General features: G+C 39.8%; 2 protein-coding genes across 5 annotated transcripts in view; one reads left to right on the top strand and one right to left on the bottom strand.

The window, feature by feature from the left end:
• MED12L (mediator complex subunit 12L) overlaps positions 1-23,008 on the bottom strand; it is a 228,774-nt gene that overhangs the window by 141,202 nt on the left and 64,564 nt on the right. For 3 of the 4 annotated variants that reach the window (XM_070753437.1, XM_070753436.1, XM_070753439.1), the window contains 2 exons: positions 22,470-22,574; positions 17,477-17,659 (listed from right to left, as the gene is read on the bottom strand). In XM_070753437.1, the coding sequence (XP_070609538.1) occupies positions 17,477-17,659; positions 22,470-22,574 (288 nt within the window). The remainder of the gene's footprint in view (positions 1-17,476; positions 17,660-22,469; positions 22,575-23,008) is intronic. The other variant, XM_070753438.1, reaches the window with a different exon arrangement.
• GPR171 (G protein-coupled receptor 171) lies at positions 14,408-15,418 on the top strand. Its single transcript, XM_070753442.1, has one exon. The coding sequence runs from the start codon at positions 14,408-14,410 to the stop codon at positions 15,416-15,418; it is 1,011 nt and encodes a 336-aa protein (XP_070609543.1).

Below are 23,008 nucleotides of genomic sequence, written 5' to 3'. Positions count from 1 at the left end.
GCCATTTTGGACAGCAGAAAAAACATTCGGCATAAAGTTGAATTACCAAATAGAGGAAAGACACACTGTTGATTGGAAAGCCAGAGGGTGAAAAAAGGACATGATCTTTGCAGGCGCGCATGCACAAAGACTTCTCTAAACACGGTGCTGTTTATTCTTACCATGCTTTTCAAGTTAAAGAATTATGCTGGCCTTAGCTTAGCAAAGTATGTGTTTATATACATGCATAAATCTGTAGAGAGAACATTGTACAGTTTGTTAACTGTTTCTTTTTCTCTCTTCTCCTTCACACAGTTATTTGCATCTATGCTTTGATATATTTATTTTGTTAGACAGCTAAACTCCATAGTTTCCAAGCTTACTTTAACCTGTGATGGCAAAGGGGTAAATAATTATTTTGAGCCTTTGGAATTCTAGCCCTGGAGATTCTTCACTTACTCCTAGTTTGACCTTTCTAAATACTGTAGTCTTAGTTCTTTTTCATCAGGCATTTGTCTTGTTAATCTCGCTTTCAAATCATGCTTATTTCTATTAGATCCCTAGATAAAGATTCCCATTTCTTCAAAGTTCCCCTAAGTTTTTTTCATTAACGTAACAGCCCCAAGCCACATAGCAACAACTACCTTGTCCACGGCCCATTTTTTGAGATATTTGCTCCAAGAGACAGACATTCCTACTCACAAGAATTAGACAAGAAGCTTCTTAGTCTCTATGTCAGGGGTCTAACCTTGGCAATTTTAAGACTTGAGGACTTCAACTCTCAGAATTCCTTAGCCAGCTTCGTCCACAAGTCTTAAAGTTGCAAAGGTTGGAGACCACTGCTCTATAAGATTCTTTGCATGGGGCTGGCCCATAGACAAAAATCTTGACTTGGAGACTGCTTAATGTGCACCAAGACAACTTACTAAGTTATATCATATATGTTGTCAGAAAAATCGCCAGCCGTCCAGGGAGATAGCTCTCAGGAAACTGAACTGCACAGGTCACAACGAACCGTGAAACCACCAATCCGGTTACAGGATTACGTCACTTGGATAAATACATAGACCACAGTTTTAACTAAAAGGGGAGGGATGTTGTGTTCGTTTAAAGAAATATGAAGAAATTCACTGATTAGTTAAGACGCGGCTAAATGTATGGTGCCGCCAAAATTAAACGGTTGTCAGTTAGAAAGCCCGCGAATAAGAAAAGGTATAAATAGGGCAGCGGGTTAGCCGTTGCCCTTGCTGGGGGTTGCTTTTCTAGGAGAACGCTTGCTCGTTGTGTGTTGTGAATAAACGTGTTATGAACAAACAGAAGTCTCCGGTGCAGTGATTTAATAATATACAATATAACTTGAACCTGGAAGTTGTATTTCTTAGCATTTATTAACAGGGGCATCTGCTGGAGGGGATCAAAAAAGTCAAGAAGGTGAGTTTTGACCAATGGTCAAAGCCCTTGTGATCAAAACCTTGATTCTTTGGATATATACTGCATGTAAACATTGCTTGCATGTGCAAAGGAGCCAGGCTTCAATCTTATGAAATGCAAATCTGTCTTAACTTTTATTCACCCCATTGGAAGATGCCCCTCAATTACTCGTTCAGAGGTTGAATGAAATAGACAGTAGATTAAGATTTGACAAGTTGAAGTTTAGAACTATCTGACAGTTTTATTAGAGATCTGTGATGATCAAGCAAGTTTTCCTTCAATTGCATTTTTGTCATTTGCTACTGGTATCTCTAATGTCATCGGCTGAAACTTTTTCCTTAGCTTTAGAGAAGCTCAAAGCAGGGTAAAATGTTCCTGGTTTGCTTATGCATGTCGGTCATTGGAGTGCTGGTAGCGAAGGGAACACAAACTCCATCCAGACGCTGCCATTTGAGTTCTTTTAGCCTCTGCACAGGCACAGAACACTTTGGAGCCTCGCGCCGCCTTTGCAGCCAGCTCTCCGATGACTGACAGGCACGAGCGAACTGGGAGCATTTCACCCCAGCTCAAAGTACTTCTAATCTGTATTATTAATATGCCTATAGACTGTTCTGTCGGGCTCTCTGGTAGACTCCTCCCAAAAATTCACAGGTACAAATTTCAGACACACACACGTTTGAAAATTCAAAACAATGTTCTTTATAATGAAAATTCACTTAAACTAAACCATTTTTTGGTATAGCAAAGAGCACTTGTCTCCAAACAAACTGGTAATTTGTACAAGTCCCTTTTCAGTTCTGTGATACTTAGCTTGCAGCTGTGAGGCAATTCACAGTCCTTCTTCTTTCACAAAGTGAAACACACTTTGCTCTGGTTTAGTTTCAAAGTGGGAAAAATCAGCACACAAAAGGTCAAAGTCAGTAAAGCAGTCACGAAACACAATGATCAGATAATCCTCCACAATGGCCAAACCCACAGGCTGCTATTTATAGCAGCCTCACTAATTACCACAGCCCCACCCAACCACAGATGGCCTCATTTTCTTTAATAATAATCACTCAGTTGTTGTTGCCTATGCATCGCTCTCCATATGCGTGGCTGTATCATTAATTCTTGTTCTGAATCCAAGGAGAAGCTAGATAATTGATCTCCTTCTGAGCTGTCTGCCACACTCTCCTTCTCCCTGTCACTCATGTCTTCTTGGTCAGAGGAGCCTTCATCGGCAGATTCCACCCAGGGGCAAAACAGGCCTGCAGCATGTGGATGTCTCCCCCACATTCACAGTCCTTGGGGCAGGAGCTAACCACAACATAGACCATGGTAGTTAACTTCAAATTCAAACCTCAGTGCCCAAAGACCAGCAATAAATATGACAATTCTGGAAGAACCATTAACTAACGTATAGAAATAATCAGAGAGTGCTGTGATGCCTTTGCATACTATGTTTTGAATTATTTCTCTTATCTCCTGCAGTAAGGAAACTTGCTCTGATGTCACACACACTGTTACAAACCAATGTGTCAAGGTTCCAGGAAGGAACCACAGGCCATCTAGAGATAGTGTGGCAAGCCGTTAATTTATCACCAACTTCTGCACTGGCTTGACACAACCCTTTACTTGTTCACAGTTTCCACAATGTATAAATTAAGTTATAACCAGTATTGGGTTCCTTACCAGTATGGGCTACTCTGTGCACCTGTAGTAAACATGGTGATGCATGCGCAGCTACGTATGACCGGTGGGTGATTTTTTGTTTCCGCACATGCATAGAAGCAAAAAATTGCCGATATCTCACGCGCACGCATGTCCTCTCGAGCAATTTTGCTTCCTGCGTATGTGGAGAAGCAAAATATCACAGGACGTGCCCACCCGCCTACCAGTCACCTGGGATTGCATGTGCATCGCACCAGTAGTGGCAGTAAGTAGGAACCCCTGCCTGGTTATAACAGTCATTAAAAGAGCATGCAGAAGGAACTGGGGATGCTAAGTCTGTGAGAAAAATACAGAACTAGCAGTGTTTAGGCATATAAAAGGATACTACAGTAAAAGAAATATTTACATACCATTACATGCAAGATTCTTATTGCTGCAATTAATACTATTATTTATTATTCTAATCTGATTGTTGCAAACACTAGAATAAGAAATAATTAATTTAATTAAATAAATAAATAAATAAATAGACCTTTATTATAGTCAAAGACCGTCAATATAATAAAAAAAAAATTAAGCATCCAAGAACCGTTTCAGATTCTTAGAATCTAGACATTTTAGTATCTCTTTGATCTTAGTAGCAGATTCTTGAGTGATAAATGTAGACTTACAGCAGTTCATTGACTATCCAAAGTTGGTCGTCACCCAAGTCAACAAAGACATGCTAGGTGTTGAGGTTCTTGGACATCTGGAGACAAATGACTTACAAAATTCATGACTTTTGGCTGACCAACCAAAATTGACCCATTGTAAATATACAAAAAATGCAGCAATAAGAATCTTGCAGGAGTTGTCAGAGACATTTCTTCAACAGCATGTAAATATGTTTAATATATGTGATGGCTGTGGGTTCTGCCTCCCAAGGACAATTCCATCTGTCTGTCCATAACCCTGGGGGGGGATTATTGACCGTAACTTGGGCATCCTCCTCGATCCACAGCTCACATTAGAAAACCATCTTTCAGCTGTGGCGAGGGGGACGTTTGCCCAGGTTCGCCTGGTGCACCAGTTGCGGCCCTATCTGGACCGGGACTCACTGCTCACTGTCACTCATGCCCTCATCACCTCGAGATTCGACTACTGTAATGCTCTCTACATGTGGCTACCTTTGAAAAGTGTTCGGAAACTTCAGATCGTGCAGAATTTTGCCTGACTAAAAGTGTGTTTGGCTCCTCTTTTACTTTCGATAAAAAACAGTGTTATTGACTTACAACTGTGTGTGTCTGAATTCCTACCTTTGAACTTGAGGGCTCGTGTCGAGAAGCCCGGCAGAACAACACCTATGATCCATTTGGACAAATCCGCCCAGTTTTCCTCACTATATTTCAGAAGTGATTTGCCCTTGCCTACTTCTTCGGATTGAGAAGATGCGACAGGGCCAAGATCACTCAGCTGTTTCACATCAAAGGCAGGACTAGAACTGACTACTATTTTCGTAGAATATCCTACGAAAATAGACTAACAATCCTGGGCCTTGAAAGCCTAGAATTACGGCGCCTAAAACACGATTTGAGTATTGCCCACAAGATCATATGCTGCAACGTCCTACCAGTCAATGACTACTTCAGCTTGAACTGCAATAACACAAGAGCACGCAACAGATTCAAACTTAATACGAACCGCGCCAAACTTGACTGTAAAAAATATGATTTCAACAATCCAGTTATTGAAGCGTGCAACTCATTACCTGACTCAATTGTGTCAACCCCTAACCCCCAACACTTCTCCTTTAGACTCTCCACGATTGACCTCTCCATGTTCCTAAGAGGCCAGTAAGGGGCGTACATAAGTGCACTGGAGTGCCTTTCGTCCCCTATCCAATTGTCTTTCCTTTCTTTCACCTATCTTATATATTCTCTTCCTTTCATATATCCTCTCCTCTAAGTTCACTTTCACCCTCTTTTATATTATCACACGTGTATTTTTCTTCCTATGTATTTGTGTATTGGATAAATGAATGAATGAATGAATGAATGAATGAATGAATGAATGAATGAATGAATAAATAAATAAATAAATAAATAAATAATGTCTGCCTTGTGCTTTACCCACTTTCCCAAACTGGCTTGCTTCTTTGCAATAGCTCTCTTTAATATCTGTTTTAAATTTAAATGCAAAGCAGAACAAAGTTCTTCAGATCTTTATTTCTTACTTTAAAAAAACCCAAAAAACCCTGAAACTACATCTGACCTCCAATTATCTGGCACGTCACTTGGATATGACTGAGCCAACACTAAGAAATGATTAGCCTGCTCTCTTCTCTTAATTGATCTATGCAATAAAATCTTAGGGCACAGGAAGACACCAATACATTTTAATATTTTCACTGAGGAACTGGGCCTCTCTCTCCTCTCTCACTCTCTCTCTCTCTTTTTTGCACATATATGAAAAATAACTTTGTGTTGTTCTTAGTGTCTTTCATCAACCTCACCTCATAGGAATCTTTAGCATTCTTGATGCCATCTCTATATTTTGGGCTCTATTTCCCCTTGTGATTTATAATTCACTCAGCTCCTAAAATAAGCCTGTTATGGATTTGGTTTTCTTACTCTTTTGTGTACATGGATCCTTTCTACCTCCCTCTTTCTCCCAACTACAATTGCAAATGTTTACAAATCAGTTTTTGCTATCTCTCTAAAGAAAAATACACCCACCTTCCATTGCATTTTCTCCATTAGCTGCTCCCACCATGATATTAGCTGCTCCCACCGCATTCTTGTCAAACAGACAACAAGTTGTCAAAATCGGAAGTGCCATTTCCTCCCCTGTCCCTGTCAAAAGCGGCGTTCCCCAAGGCAGCGTACTAGGTCCTACTCTTTTCATCCTATACATCAATGACCTCTGCGATAATATCGTAAGCAACTGTGTACTTTTTGCCGACGATGTGAAACTCTTCAACACCACCGACAACACACTCACTCTTCAAAAAGACCTTGACTTCATTTCAGATTGGTCCAACACCTGGCAACTTCAAATATCAACCAACAAATGCTCTACCCTCCACATCGGCAAAAAGAATCCAAACCACTTATATGAACTGAATAAACAAATCCTCACTACCAACCAACACTCAGTAAAAGACCTCGGAATACTCATTTCAAATGACCTAAGTGCTAAAGCCCACTGCAACAATATCGCCAAAAAAGCCTCCAGAGTTGTTAACCTGATCCTACGCAGCTTCTGCTCCGGCAATCTCACACTACTCACAAGAGCCTACAAAACCTATGCCAGACCATCTGCCTGGAACCCACACCGCATCTCAGACATCAACACTCTCGAAAACGTCCAAAGATTCTTCACCAGAAGAGCCCTCCACTCCTCCACTCGAAACAGAACACCCTACGAAAATAGACTAACCATCCTGGGCCTTGAAAGCCTAGAACTACGGCGTCTAAAACACGATCTAAGTATTGCCCACAAGATCATACGCTGCAACGTCCTTCCGGTCAACGACTACTTCAGCTTCAACAGCAACAACACAAGAGCACACAACAGATTCAAACTTAATATCAATCGCTCCAAACTTGACTGCAAAAAATACGACTTTAACAATCGAGTTGTCGAAGCGTGGAACTCATTACCGGACTCAATAGTGTCAACCCCCAATCCCCTACACTTCTCCATTAAACTCTCCACGATTGACCTCTCCCGATTCCTCAGAGGCCAGTAAGGGGCGTATATAAGTGCACTGATGTGCCTATCGTCCCCTGTCCAATTCTCTTTTCTTACCTCTTTTATCTTATATATTCTCTCCTCTATATATATTCTCTTCCTATCCACTTCCCTTCTTTTTACTTCCTATTTTTATATATATATTCATAATGTATATTCTCTCTCATATGTATTGTATATTGGACAAAGAATAAATAAATAAAAAAAAATAAAAAAAAAATAATATGCACCAAGACAAATTCCTTGTGTGTCCAATCACACTTGGCCAATAAAAAATTCTATTCTATTCTATAATTGCTCTGCATTCATTAAAACCTACCTTTTAAAAAGTTCTAGATAAGTGTTTGTCTACACTCAGCATTAATTTAACTTAAAACCAAAATGTGCACCATTGCATAATACCTTCCATTCAATGTTCCTATTACTGTACTTCCTTTTCTTCAGAAAATTCTTCTCTTTGAGTTAAATCAGGGCAGGAGAGGTGAATATTTACCCAATAAAGATATAATAGAAATTTTACAAGAAAACTAGCTTCCTTTTCTCAAAAAAATCCATTATTGCATATTGCTAACTTTACTTATTCTCACTTTCTGACATACATACACAAAACCCTTGTTATAGAAACAGATACTGCATTTCCTGCTGCTCTGACAAATTTATTTTGATATCTTGCATGATATTGTTCTATATCCTTCTTTAAGCAGCTAAGTTCTGATTTCACATGCATCAACTGGAACGCTTGAAACAAACAGGAAATTCTACTTTACCGGCCACAAACCAAAGAAAGAACTCACTGGGCAACATTAAACAGAACTACTTCTGCTTTTCTGATAAGACAGCAGGTATGTACCTCTTAAAATATAATTCATTATCATTCTCAAACTATTTCATTTCATATGTAGTATCGTATTTCCTTCTAAATCTCCAAAGTAATGTTGACTTCATCCCTTGTTGAGGGTTTGAGCATGTGAGAAATTAAAGGGGAAAACAAACCAACTACATAAGCGCACTAGAGTGCCTTCCGTCCCCTGTCCTATAGTCTCTCCTGTATCTTGTATTTCTTCTCTACTATATCCTCTATAACAGTGGTCCCCAACGTTTTTTCCACCAGGGACCAGTTTCAGCAAGACAATTTTTCTATGGCCCAGTGGGGGCGGAAAGGGGCGTGGTTGGGGGCGGGATTAAGCATGGGGGTGCTGGTCCTCCCCGCCCCTCTTTCCTGCCATCGTCCTGTGACCGGCAGAACCTGCCTCCCAAGTCCTCTTGCCCAGCGGGAGCTAAGCGCTGGAGAGAGGGGGTCAGGCTGGCCCTCCTGCCTCCCCCCAGCCAAAAACACAAAAGCGCCCCGTGGCAGAAGCCAAAAGAGGCTTGAGCCTCTTGGTCCTTCCCGCCCCTCTGTCCCATCCATCGTCCTGTGGCTGGCAGAACCTGCCTCCCGAGGCCTCTTGCCCGGCGGGAGGCGAAGCGCTGGAGGGAGGGGGTGGCGGCATGAGGGCCGGCAGCTGCTGACTCCACGGACCGGTGCAACATGCCCCGCGGCCCGGTACTGGTCCACGGCCCGGTGGTTGGGGACCCCTGCTCTATAACCTTCATTGTGTATTCTTGTGTATTGGACAAAATAAATAAATAAACAAAATAAAAACTTTGGTGCTTTCAAATATGTAATGTAAACTACTGACAGGTACAGGAATCTATTACTGCCACGGAGAATTGTTTGTTACATTATTTAGACCTTTAGTTTTAGCAGACTTAGCGACCTTTTTAAGCCACAAATACAGGTATAAGTAAAATAGGCCAAATATAGAACACAGCATATTTCCTCATGACATAGATTTAATTCAAATGTGTGTGTGTGTATACGCAATCTACGAAAACAAATATACAGTGTAGATATATATATATACTGTATACACACACACTTGAATTAAATCTATGTCATGAGAAAATATGCTGTGTTCTATATTTGACATATTTTACTTATACCTGAGTTTGTGTCTTAAACATGTCGCTCATATATACAGTGTTCCCTTGATTTTCATGGGGGATGTGTTCCAAGACCGCCCGCGAAAGTCAAATTTCCGCGAAGTAGAGATGCAGAAGTAATTACACTACTTTTGGCTATGAACAGTATCGCAGGACATCTCCTAACACTTTAAACCCCTAAATTACAATTTCCCATTCCCTTAACAACCTTTAGATTATTACTCACCATTATTACTGGTACTAATCATTGAAGAAGATAATGATCCTGATATTTATTGACATAATTATTTATTAACAATAATTTGGCAATGACGTATGATGTCATGGACGGGAAAAACCGTGGTGTAGAAAAAAACCCGCAAAGTATTTTTTAATTAATATGTTTTGAAAAACCGTGGTATAGACTTTTCGCGAATGTCAGACCCGCGAAAGTCAAGGGAACACTGTATATTCATTGCCTGGCATATGCTGGAGTGTGTGTGTGTATGTGTAGACAAACAGAGTAATAAATGAGTAATAATTCAATGAGGTTTCTACAAGTATGTATAAGCCAGTCCTGCTCTCTCTCTTGCTCTCACTTTCTTACATTCTGTGTGTGTGTGTGTGTGTGTTAGTGTGTATGTGAATGTAACTGTGCACAGATAATCACAATTGAGCCCAAATCTAAGTGAGATGGTAAAGTGAGTTTTATTCTATTTTTCTTGCCATACCGTAGTTGTTAAATGAATCACTGTAGTTGTTAAATGGGAACCACAGTTGTTTGTTAAGTGAATCTGGCTTTCCCATTCACTTTGCTTGTCACCCACCCCAGGGCTCCGCAACCATCATAAATATGAGCTAGTTGCCAAGTATCTGGATTTTGATTATGGGACCATGGGGATGTCGCAATAATTGCTAAGTGTCAAAAAGGCTCATAAGTCACTTTTTTTCAGTGCCATTGTAACTTTGGATGGTCACTAAATGAATAGTTGTAAGTTGAATGACTACCTGTAGTCAGATTCATACGTTAATTTCAGTCAAAGAGTTTTAATGCCAGTCATGGCAACATCCACCCATGCCACATATCTGGATGGAAAACAAGCACAAATATCCAATTACCTCTGTTTTTGTACCACACTCTTTGCAAGGGGATCAACTGGATTCCAACATTCTAATATATGCAAATATTCCAAAATCTCTTAGTTAAGAATTTATCTTGTTGATAATAGTCTTTTAAAGTAATTGCAGCATTAGCTGCATTTACCATTATACAATACCCAAAGCATAGATTAGAAACAAAAAACTCCAGTAGCAAATAAAGTATTAAAAAATAATTTATAAATGGTTATTAAAGGGGGAAAATTGGATTAATACAAAGGAAGGCTCTAAACGTCTGTAACTGATCATCCCAACGATGACTAAGTCAAATGCACACTTCTTTAGAGACAGTCTCTTAAATTATACTGGCAATAGTAGCTTCAAATACAGGATGAATGCCAGATGCATAATGAACCAATACAGGAGTTTTGTAGCTCAGAATTGAAATAAGATGTATATTGCCCAAAAAAGTCAGTGGACATTTTGAATATAATGGAGATAAAATGTAGTCTTTGCAGGGAAAATACAGATTTGGCCTATTATGTCAAGATTTCAATAATTTGTAAATTATATAAGTAGAAAAGAATTCACAATAAAGGCATCCAAAGGCAGAAAGTTAAATAATCCTTGCAGTGAAAACCTCATTCAAATAATCCATGATATTATTGCCTAAATTTCACTTTTTCACAAAATTTCACTGTTGTCACTTCACAAACAACTGCAGAAACAAACAAATGTACAGAACCAATAGATTAAATTTAATGTACAATATCTTTTGTACTATGTGCAACGTATACCACACCCGCAACAGGGAACTTGCTCTTAATTCTGGACAAGAGAAAGATAATGGGACAACATCTAGCCTAACTTTTCTTCTTCAAAGTCACTAAAATTTTGGATCAGGGAATCATTGTGGATCAAATGTGGAAGATTCCACATCTGATACTTTTCTAAACAACATGCCTTCTAGGGCTTAGGAATTCTGGAGTTCAGTATTCGGTAAGAATGAAAACATATGTTCCAGTAAGCTGAAATTATTAACTGTAACATATTTGTAATTATTCATCAGTTAAAATAAATTAAGTAACCCAAAGGGTTGTATTTACAACTGTGGGAGAAAAAAGCCAGACTAAAATGTGACTCACTCTGATTGTAAAATTGCTAAATACAAAAATAATGTAAAAGGTTCATTGCAAGGTTTATACTACTAAAGCCTCTTCAAGCCATTGAAATGCTGAGCTAGATTAGGTATCATGTATTATTATGGCAAGTTTATTCCACTGTTAACAGTAAAGTAACAGGCACAAAACAGGATGCAAACCCAACTTTGAAACAACACAGCACACCGAACTTCTCTCTATTTATGGCAGGCTAAGGCAGGTCTAAACTTTTCCCATAGTTGTCTCTCTCTGCTCAGTGAACTATAGGTTGATCAGGATAGCCCCATAGAGTTGGGTATTTTTAGTTTTTTCTTTGCTTTTTTTCCCTTTTCTTTGCTTTTGTTGCCTGAGCATAACATTTTCAGGTTAAACGATTAGCAAAGAAATAAAATAATATATGAATAAATAGCCAGATAGTTGAAGAAATGCAAAAAAGCAGATCCTCTTAGTTCGATTATGAAGATAGCTGACAATCATAATGTGATATCAATAAAGGAGAATATTTATACCTCATAGTTGAAATGAGAGGTCCTTGGTGCTCTCTGTTTTTTTGCAGATGTTTTATTAATCAAACTAAGTAATTTTTTCTGATTTTTCTTTGCTTACTAATTACATTATATTTTTTTAAGAATGAGAAGGCAAATAATAATAATATTTCATATATGTATTGGAAACTTAGATTTCATTGTTTTTCATTTGGGTAAAGTTACTTTGCTTCTGTTTCCTAGAAGTAGCAACTGTTAGCACATTGATGTTGAAGAGGAAATGACTGTTTTTACAATTTCCTATTCAGCATTCACAATTTATTACAATTGTTACTACTTACAATCAGTACTGGGTTACTACCTGGTACGGGCCACAATGCGCACTGGTAGTAACACCGGTGATGCGCGTGCTGCTCCAGCTGACCGGTGGGCGTGCGCATGCCTCCCAGTGAGATGTTGCTTCTGCGCATGCTCAGGAAGCAAATCTCATGAGAAGACACTCGTATGTGAGAGATTTTGGTGGATTTTTGCTTCCACATATGCACAGACGCAAAGCAATTGTCAAAATCTTGCACACGTGTGCATCTCCATGCAGAGCTGTGCACGCATCACACCAGTAGCGGCAGTAAGTAGGAATCCCCGCCTGCTTACAATCAGGGATGGGCTGCTGTCCAGACGGTGGGGAACACAGTGGGGTAGCGAAAATGGAGCTCCAACCCAGAGCACCCAATTTGCACTGAAAGTTGAAAGAAAATGCAGGGCATCCTGTATAAGCCATGCCCACAGTGTGGTAGTAAACATTTTGGTAGCCCTTCACCGCTTACAGTGGTACAAAAATACTACTTGTGCTGCAGACTAACACCTTGAACACGATGTTCACATTCTATCCAATACTACTTATATCTTAATTAAATTATTTTTAAAAGTACGATGATATCTCGTCTTACGAACTTAATTTGTTCCGGGAGGAGGTTCGTAAGGCGAAAAGTTCGTAAGACGAAACAATGTTTCCCATAGGAAACAATGTAAAACAGATTAATGCATGCAAGAAAAAAAATCACAAAAACAGCGTTCCGCTGGACGCTGCCGCCCAGCTGTCACCTTTTGAAACAGCCGGATGCTTCTCAGTGTTCTCCTGAACGCCGAACCCGAAAAGTTCAGCAATAGTTCGGGTTCTGGTTCGGGAGGCCACCAAGAAGCATCACCGCCTGGCTGTCACCTTCAGAAACAGTCAGGGGGCTTCTCGGCGTTCTCCTGAACGCTGTACCAGGAAGTTCGGCAAAAGTTTGGGTTCAGTGTTCGAGTTCGGGAGACTGCCGAGAACCGCCGCCGCCCAGCTGTCACCTTTGTAGAAGAGCCGCAGAGCTATCGGCTGGTCGGGAGGCTCAAATGGAGGTGGGAAATCCCAATAGGGAATTCCATGGGTGGAGCTTTGACGTCATGAAGACGTCCTTCCTGGAGTCCACGTTTCGGCCAGCCAGGAAGGACGTTTCCATGATGTCAAAGCTCCACTCATGGAATTTCCTATTGGGATTCCCCACCTCCGTTTGAGCCTCGCGACTGGCCGACAGCTCCACGGCTCTTCTACAAAGGTGATAGCCGGGCGGCAGCGCTTCTTGGTGGCCTCCCTCCCGAACCCGAACGCCGAACCTGAACTTTTGCTGAATTTCCGGGTTCGGTGTTCAGGAGAATGCCGAGAAGCCCCCCGGCTGTTTCAAAAGGTGACAGCTGGGCGGCAGTGCTTCTCGGATGAACCCGAATGCCGAACCCAAACTTTTGCCGAACTTCCAGGTTCGGCGTTCGCGGCGGCGGGTTCATAAGGTGAAAAAAGTTCATAAGAAGAGGCACAAAAATCCCAAACCCCGGGTTCGTATCTCGAAAAGTTCGTAAGACGAGGGGTTCGTATCATGAGGTACTACTGTATAGGCAAACAAGAGAGCTTACTGAGTCACAATCCATGATCTAATGCAGCAGTGGTGACCTATGGACCACTAATAGTCCATGGGAAACTTTTGGTGGTCTGCAGAAAAAAATATTTGCACTAAATCAGAGGTCCTCAAACTATGGCCCTTGGGCTGCTTATATTCAATGAATGCTTATTGTGTTGCTGCAGAGAATCTCCTCCTTCAGGGTCTTTTTGTGTAAGTCGGAAGGGGGAAGAAATTCCTACTTGGGGTCTGCTTCAGCCTCTTGATGCAGGGCTTTGGAAGGCTGGAGAGAAGTGCCACTGATGGCAAAGAACTGGAGGGCCATGTTCCAGTGGAATTGTATCATGGCCTGGAACTGGCCGACCATCTCAGCCTGCTGAGTCTCCAGGCACTGGAGGAGGCCCTGCACTCCCACAGGTCTTCCCTCTGCTTGGAAAGCCTATGCTCATAGTCTTCAGTGAGGTTCTTCTGCTGGGCCTCCTCTGCTAAATCCAATTTGAACTGAGCCAGCTGTTTTGCCAGCTCTTTCTCATGGTGGCTGCTAAGCTCAAACAACTGCTTCCTTTAAGGGGCCTAAGGAGTCAGGGCGGGGAGGCAAGAAATGGCTGGGAGTGATGAATAGAGACCAGCAAGGTGCCTTTCGACATGAGTGACATCAAGTTGGCCATACCTACCCAGTCAAACAACCCATGCCTACTCAGCCAGTCCTTAGGCAGATCATATTAGTGGTCCAAAGGATTTAAAATTATGAATTTAGTGGTCCTTGAGGTCCGAAAGGTTGGGGACCATTGGTCTAATGTATAAGTTGTTTCTCTTATGCAAATAACTATGTTAGGTTGTGTGTTTCGTTTACTCTAGTTTTATATACTATTTTTTCTCTCTCTCTCTCTCTTTCCCTCTCCCTCTCCCATTTTCTTTCTCTTTCATTAACAGATTGGAGGAGATTCCTACAATTTGCCTCTACTTTGAAATATTTCAGATGGCTTCAATCAATTCTTCAGAATGCAACATTTATTCTCAGATGCAGCCATTCACTTATTTTTATTACTTGATTTTTCTTATTGGGTTCATTGGCAGCTGTTTTGCCCTCTGGACCTTCCTGAAGACAAAGAAGCATCACAAATGCACGAATGTTTACTTAATTAACCTCCTGACAGCAGACTTTTTGCTGACCCTAGCCCTGCCAGTGAAAATAATCGTAGATTTAGGAGTTGCCCCATGGAAACTGAAAATATTCCACTGCCAAGTCACAGCATGCCTGATCTACATTAATATGTACCTATCAATCATATTCTTGGGATTTTTAAGCATGGACCGGTGTCTCCAATTAACAAAGGGATACAAGATCTATAGGATTCAGGAACCTGCTTTTGCCAAGATGCTATCAGCAGTAGTATGGATAATGGTTCTCTTCATCATGGTACCAAATATGATTATTCCAATCAGAGAGGTCAAAGAATCACCAAATGTAGGATGCATCGATTTCAAAACAAAAGTGGGAAGAGACTGGCACGTGTTCACCAATTTCATATGTACTGCAATATTTTTGTATTTTTCAGCTATGGTGCTCATCTCTAATTTTCTTGTGATCAAATTACTTTTTCAAAGCAAAGGTACAGAAGGCTATCCCAGTGTAAAAAAAGCCCTGGTAAACATTCTTTTAGTTACCGCAAGCTACATCATATGTTTTCTTCCTTACCATATTGTTCGAATCCCATATACGCTGAGCCAAAGCAAAACTATTATCACAGACTGTTTTGTCAGGGAATCTCTCTTCAAAGCAAAAGAATCCACTTTGCTCTTTGGTGTATCAAATCTGTGCTTTGATCCCCTTTTGTATTTTTATCTTTCAAAAACGTTTAGACTAACAGTGAGTAAAAGTTTTGTATCCTTTAAAGGTAGACACGTTTCTCTAGATGATCAAGAAATGCATGGACAGAAAACCCCACCGTTTCAGGTTTCAGCCGAGACTGCAATTCTTTCCACATGAACAGGACATTAAAAATACACTTTTCTTCCCACTTCATTGGCATATTTTGGACTTCTATGGTTTGAATACAGTTGGGGATTGTTGGGGACGAGAGGTGGTAAGACTGAACAGAAGGAGAACATGGACATTTCAGGTGGCATACACAAAACAGTTTATACTTGATCCTCTGGATCAGTGGTCTCCAACCTCTCCAGCTCAGTGGACCAGAGGAGGCAGAGGCAGTTAAAGAGGAGAAAACGGAAATGGTTTTGCGTAGACAAGGGCCACTTTCACAAATGCAGGTTCATACACACTCAACCACCACTATCACAGCCGCGTTCCTAATATGCTACAGTCAAGTACCAGGCTGTGGACTAGAGGTTGTGGATCCCTGCTCTTGGTTGCAATGAACCTCCAAGAGCAGATCATAATTAAATAGTAAACATATAGCATCATCACCATCATTTCCTTTTTTATGTTGTAAGCTGCCCCGAGTCCTTGGATAGGGGCGGCATACAAATCCAAATAAATTAAATGAATGAATGAATGAATGAATGAATGAATGAATGAATGAATGAATGAATAAATAAATGCAAAGCTATAATTAAAATACTAGAAAACAAATGCAGAGACATGAGACATGGCTAATAAGGCTGGGTAAGATTTAGGTCTCACTTGTTACTGAGAAATGTCTCAAAAATTAGTACCAATTAGTTTCATTTCATCAGTGAATAATTGTTAGATGTCTCCATAGTTCAGGCTAAGAACCTTTGAATGTGGTGAGTTACACAAAGGTCTTAAAGGAGATCCATGTTTTCATGAACTGCTTAACAGTAAGTAAATTATTACTTCATTGGTTTTAATACAAAGATGAACTATAAGTTATTGGAAATTCTAATCAAATGGATCACATATAAAAGAAAAAGTACACAGAGAACCTCTTCATACATGCATCTGGGCCAAATATGTATCATTTAATACATAGTTTTCTAGCTTATTCTTTCCCTTATTGCACATCTGCCATTACCAAAGCAGAACATTTGATGTCCTTCAAAGTTATGGAAATGTTAAGTATATATAGTTATGACCTATAAAGCCCTACATGGCTTAGGAACAGATTATTTACAGAACTGTCTCCTACCACATGCCTCCCGGAGACCAATTAGATCCCACAGGGTTGGCCATCACCAAGTCCTGTTGACTAAGCAATGTCGGTTGGGGGGCCCATGGGAGAGGGCCTTCCCTGTGACAACCCTGGCTCTTTGGAAACAACTACCCCCTTCCCCCCAAGTTACATACTGCCCCTACCTTACTGGCCTTCCGAAAAGCCTGGAAGACCTGGCTCTGCTGACAGGTCTGGTAGCCATGAGAATTAACAGCGTATCTCCGGCCAAACATCTTCTGATTGGTATATGTGACGGTATGATATTATTGATTGGTTTAAGGGTTTTTTACTGTTAATTATTAAGGGTGTTCAGTGTTTATAAGGGGTTTACATTAAGGAGTTTTTATTATTAATGATTGAAATGGACTTTTTACTGTCTTGTTTCTGTTGTTCTGAGCCGCCCTGAGTCCTGCAAGATTAGGCAGTATATAAGTCAAATAAATAAATAAATAAATAAATAAATAAATAAACAAACAAACAAATAAATAAATAAATAAACTACCTTTCAATAGAACTAAGTAGAAAAGACAGTTTTCAAAGGATTTCATTAGAAGAAACTATCATAATGTTTCTCTTTAGGTAACTTCATTCTATCCTTTCCTTCAAAAGGAACTATTTTCTATTATTGTTATTATTAATCTCCAAAGAATACCTTATTAAAAAGTTGAAAATGTTAATACCATATAAAGGAATGTCTAGCAGACTGCACATGGAGGTAGATCAGTGGTCCAAGAACAAGGGCAAACATGTAAAAGAGACTCAAACTAATTCTGCCTCAATAATACAGGAAATACTTTGGTAGGCTTTAAATATTACTTCATCCTTTTAGACACATTTCCTAAATAATATTTTTGAGGTGTATATAATTGTTCAGAATTTTGTATGAATGCTTAAAGATGGGAAGGGTTACTTACCAAAGGTATAGGAAAATGTGTAGCATACTGCAAATGTCGAAGAAGGTGATAATTTGATGGAAAAATCAGCTCCCTTCCTTTTTCTTTCTTTGTAGACTTTTCGTTATTTACTGATGCTCTTCTGTTTTGTACTGGCATTGAACTGAGATTTTCACAAGACTCCACGGGCATTGGAGAAAAGATCTAGGCCATTTAAAACATTTAATGTTATAAACATAAACATCATCCAGATTTATAATATGGATTTTTTTTTAAAAAAAAGAAATAAATCAAAAGTACCTATGATTTATTTTGAATATAATGGAATTATCTTGAAATATGCAGTAGTGAAATTATATGTAATCCATAGATGTTAATGAGGAGGTTGGCATTCGGTACTAATAATATAATAGCTGCTATTCTAGCAAACCCTATATCTTCCATGAAAATAGAAACAGACAATTTTAATGAACAACTTCCTCTTCTAGCCTTTATGTTGCAGTAAAAAGAAAAGGGAGCCAAGGCAAAGCTTTTGAGTAAAAGGACATAAAGATAGGGTAACGGTTTCTAGTGCCAAAGAAACCTGCCTATGTACAGGTAGTTCTCAACTTACAACTATTTGGTAAGTGACTGTTCAAAGTTACAACAGCACTGAAAAAAGCGTCTTATTTAGTTAGTTAGTTAGTTAGTAAGTAAGTAAGTAAGTAAGTAAGTAAGTAAGTAAGTAAGTAAGTAAGTTAGTTAGTTAGTTAGTTAGTTAGTTAGTTATTAGATTTGTATGCCGCCCCTCTCCGAAGACTCGAGAAGAATATAAAAAGACAATGAAAACAAATCTAATATTAAAAACAATCTAAAAAACCCCAATTTAAAAAACCACTCATATATACAAGCATACCATGTATAAATTCTATAAGCCTAGGGGGAAAGGAAATTTCAATTCCCCCATGCCTGATGACAGAGTTGGGTTTTAAGGAGCTTGCGAAAGGCAAGGAGGGTGGGGGCAACTCTGATATCTGGGGGGAGCTGGTTCCAGAGGGTTGGGGCCGCCACAGAGAAGGCTCTTCTCCTGGGTCCCACCAAACAACATTGCTTAGTCGACAGGACCCGGAAAAGGCCAACTCTGTGGGACCTAACCAGTCGCTGGGATTCGTGCGGCAGAAAGCGGTCCCGAAGATATTCTGGTCCGATGCCATGAAGGGCTTTATAGGTCATAACCAACACTTTGAATTGTGACCGGAAATTGATCGGCAACCAATGCAGACTGTGGAGTGTTGGTGTAACATGGGCATACCTAGGGAAGCCCATGATTGCTTTCGCAGCTGCATTCTGCACGATCTGAAGTTTCCGAACACTCTTCAAAGATAGCCCCATGTAGAGAGCATTACAGTAGTCGAACCTCGAGGTGATGAGGGCATGAGTGACTGTGAGCAGTGAGTCCCGATCCAGATAGGGCCGCAACTGGTGCACCAGGCAAACCTGGGCAAACGCCCCCCTCACCACAGCTGAAAGATGTTTCTCTAATGCAGTGTTTTTCAACCAGTGTGCCGTGGCACACTAGTGTGCTGCGAAACATGGTCAGGTGTGCCGCGAAGCTCAGAGAGAGAAAGAAAACAAGAGAAAGAAAGAAAGAGAGAGAGAGAGAAAGAGAATGAGAAAGAAAGCAAGAGAGAGAGGGAAGAGAGAGAAAGAAAGAGAGAAAGAGGGAGGGAAGGTGGGAGAGGGAAAGACATAGAGGGAGGGAGGGAGGGAGAGAGAAAGAGCAAAAAAGAGGAAAGAAGGAAGAGAGAAAGAAAGGGATGGAGAGAAAAAAAAGAGGGAGAAATAGAGCGAAAGGAAGACAGAATTTTTTTGTCCAAACTTTTTTTAGCCGCCCCCCCTCCCCTCAATGTGCCACATGGTTTTGTAAATGTAAAAAATGTGCCGTGGCTCAAAAAAGGTTGAAAACCACTGCTCTAATGTGACCTTTTTTCACATATATGACTGTCGCAGTATCCCCATGGTAACATGATCAAAATTCAGATGCTTGGCAACTATCACATATTTATGATGGTTGCAGAATCCCAGGACCATCTTTTATGATCTTCTGATAAGCAAAGTCAATGGGGAAACCAGGTCTGCTTAACAGCTATATTACTAACTTAATAACTGCACTGATTCACTTAACAATTCTGCCAAGAAAGATTGTAAAGTGAAGCAAAATTCACTTAACTGTCTTGCTTAGCAATTGCTTGTGGTTGTACGTCAAGGACTACCTATACTCACTGTTATTTGTAGGTAAATATAGATGACACAGTAAAACATACAAGTAGTCCTCAATTTACAATCTTAATTCAGACTAGAATCATTAAGTGAAGCAATTGTTAGGCAAGATGCCCACATGATGGCATCACTCAATGATGACATTACTCAATCCCAACTCTCCCAATTGGGGACATTAAGCAATTGCATGAGTTATTAAGTGGATCACCAGGGACACATCCTCTCCTTGTCCCACCATGCCTGGCTTTCTTCCCATTCCACCACAGCTGGGATATGTAGGGCCTTTTCCCATCCACCATGCCCTAGAAGCCCAGGATTCTCTTCACCATGTCCAGATCTATTTAAATTTGCTTTTTTTTCTGCATTTGAAGGCATGCCTAGTCAATCTGAGATGTAGCATTATTACCAAAGCTGCTTCACAGCATCCATAAGGCAGGCCCCATTCTCATGAACTTTGGAAGGTTTCTTCTCCAAGTCGCATGAAAGATGGCTAGAAAGCTAGTGAATGCCATGGTTCTAAAGACTTCAGAATGATCACATTTGCTACTTTTGCAGCAGATAGGAAATACACCAGATTGCATGAGCTGTGGTCAGATCTTCACGATTTGAGCTCCATTTCTGCAGGCTGATGGAGGGGCTTAGCTCTCCTCCATGCACAGAAGAAAATACCTTCTCCAGACTGCAGAAGCAGGCCAAAGCTTTCGCCCTTTTAGAGTGGGAGACAGGGCTTGAATCATAGGATGCAAGTCCAGTTTCTGTAGCCCAATGGAAGGATTAAGCTCCAGTCAGAAGGCAGTTTTTTGAGCCAGACCTGAAATTAGGGAAGTCCTTCCAGCAGGGTGGACAACAGCCTGAAACCTTTCCTGCATGCTTTCCCACTAAGGAACACGAAGATTGCAAATGGCAATCACAGGATTGGGAGGGAGTACTTGGCGATTAGTTGTTAAGTGAATATCCATTGCAAAACAATTGAAAAGTGCTCATATGATCATGGGGGGAGGGAGGAAAACATATTATTGGCAGTTCTTGGGACTAGGAGAATAGCCCATGTAATATTACTACTTCACGAGCTATCTTAGTTGGCAGTATGTTTACAAGTGCAATTCAAGGTCTTGATAACCACCTTTAAAGCCCTTCATAGCATGAGTCCAGGCTAACTGAGGGATTGTCTCATCCCAATGAGACTGGCCCATCCATCTGTGCCAGTAGAGAAGACATAGTGTGGGCCCCGCCAGCCCATTTGTTCTCCCCAGCAGGTTCCAGGAGAAGGGTCTTCTCTGCCATTCTACATTGTGAGGTTGGCCCCAACCCTCCTGATCATTTGTAAGGGCCTAAACACCTGGTTTTGCCATTTAGTTTGAGACAACAACAGATGAGTATTACAATGGAGGCGATTGATCAATTAACAGATAGATCCCACCCCTTCACCTTCCTTGCTATCTGTAATTGGATCATTATGGTTGTAGGTATTTATTTATTTTAATACATAAACATATTTTTATCTTTTATAACTGTAAGCTGCCCAGAGTTATGTGTGGTAACCTATAAATTTAATAAATTTAATAAATAAATAATAATAATAATAATAATATTACCATATCCAGATCTGTTTCACAGGCTATATAGCAGATTTCCCAAGATCACCATAATTTTGAATGTTTCATTAAAGGGCCAGTTCTAAGTTGAGAACTACCTGACGTTTGGTCCAATGTGCATGAAGATATTTGTAAGTTTTATGTTAATATGAATTTTGTTGTATCTGAACATCCAATTCCTTCACTGCAATTTGCAAATGAAACAATCACATTTGCAATCATTTTTACTGCAGGATTTCTATTGACCCACACTACTGATCTAATTAATTTAGTCCTGTGAGTTAGCAGTAGCTCTCTGCGATTTTAGCAAGTGGACGATCAAATATTTTGGTTTTTTGTTTTGTTTTTTTTACTTCAAATAAGTAGCAGCCTCAATTAACAAGCCCAACAGAGAGGGTTTCTTTAAAAATGCTTTTTCAACTCTTCCTTATGCTACTGGTATAAAGATTGGAAATAGCCCATCACGCAGTAAGGTGAAGAGCGTATAAATCTCAGGCTAATTTTAAATTAAAAGCTTAAAGTTAATTCCATATAAATGGGGGGTGACACAGAAGTGACCTTTTTCAGAAACATCTAAAACAAATAGTTCCTATTTTATCAAGAAAAAATTGCAGTACTCTTTTGTACAATACTGTACATCAAGAAAAAGTAAAATATTTTATTTATTTATTTTTTCTTATTTTATAATATCGGAAACATTCATCTTTGTTGTCAGGCCACTGATGACTGATTATTCAGAAGTGCTTATTTCTACCCATCACACTTTGCTCAAACTTTGGGATCTTGCCATTCTACATGCTGAAATTTGTTTCAGATGATGCAGTTATCATGATATAGTAACAAATAAAGCCGAACATGGTTAGAAGGTATATGAAGAGATTTGTATATATTTAAGCATGTATTTATGCTTGAACTTGTGCATGATGCATTCACCACAATGGTATTTTGAATATTAGTGAAACTAGATGAAGAAGGTTGAAAACCTAATGTGATACTGTTTTGCAGAATAAATGTAGATTTCTGCTAGACAAGTGAGGTATGTGAAAATGTGAAAAGAAACATACAGTAGATAAGCAGAGACATATTCCATGATATCATGTAGTAAAGGGAAGAATGAATAAACACATAGTTCGTGTCTTTAAAATAAGGAGTTAACCTACTGGAAATTCCGAACCAAAGTCTGTCTTAAAGTCATTCTTGTCTACATCATCAAAAATATTAGTGGTTCCTGAGTCAATATACATGTGTTCCATAAGACTATGTTCCTAATTGTCAAGAGACAAAAAACAAAAATGTGAGTCAGAATGTAGTGAAAACCCTTTGGACTGATAATGAATTATGTGAATTCAAGCATCATATAGATTACGGATGATATGCAGGAAGAGTGAATACTTTATCATAGTCAATGGACATTAGAATCAAGATAGATAATCTTTGTTATTGTGCTGAAAGCAATGAAGTTAACAAGCTCTACTCGACTTTACCCAGGAGATCAGTCTGTAAGTTTGTTTACAATTGAATGAATGATCTCCCAGGAAATGTGTCTTTCTGCTGTGGAATCAGGTGCTTCAATGAAGAGGAAGAAAAAGTGTAGCAAACCAGTTTTGGCTGCTCTGGAGGATTAAAATTTCTCTAAGGCGCCGTAAATTACAATGTATTTAAAGGCTGGAAGGAAATACACTTGTAGTTAAAAATAATA

This window comes from Erythrolamprus reginae, chromosome 5, assembly GCF_031021105.1.
Source record: "Erythrolamprus reginae isolate rEryReg1 chromosome 5, rEryReg1.hap1, whole genome shotgun sequence".
NCBI classification, from domain to species: domain Eukaryota; kingdom Metazoa; phylum Chordata; class Lepidosauria; order Squamata; family Dipsadidae; genus Erythrolamprus; species Erythrolamprus reginae.
This window is presented reverse-complemented; position numbering and strand designations above follow the sequence as displayed.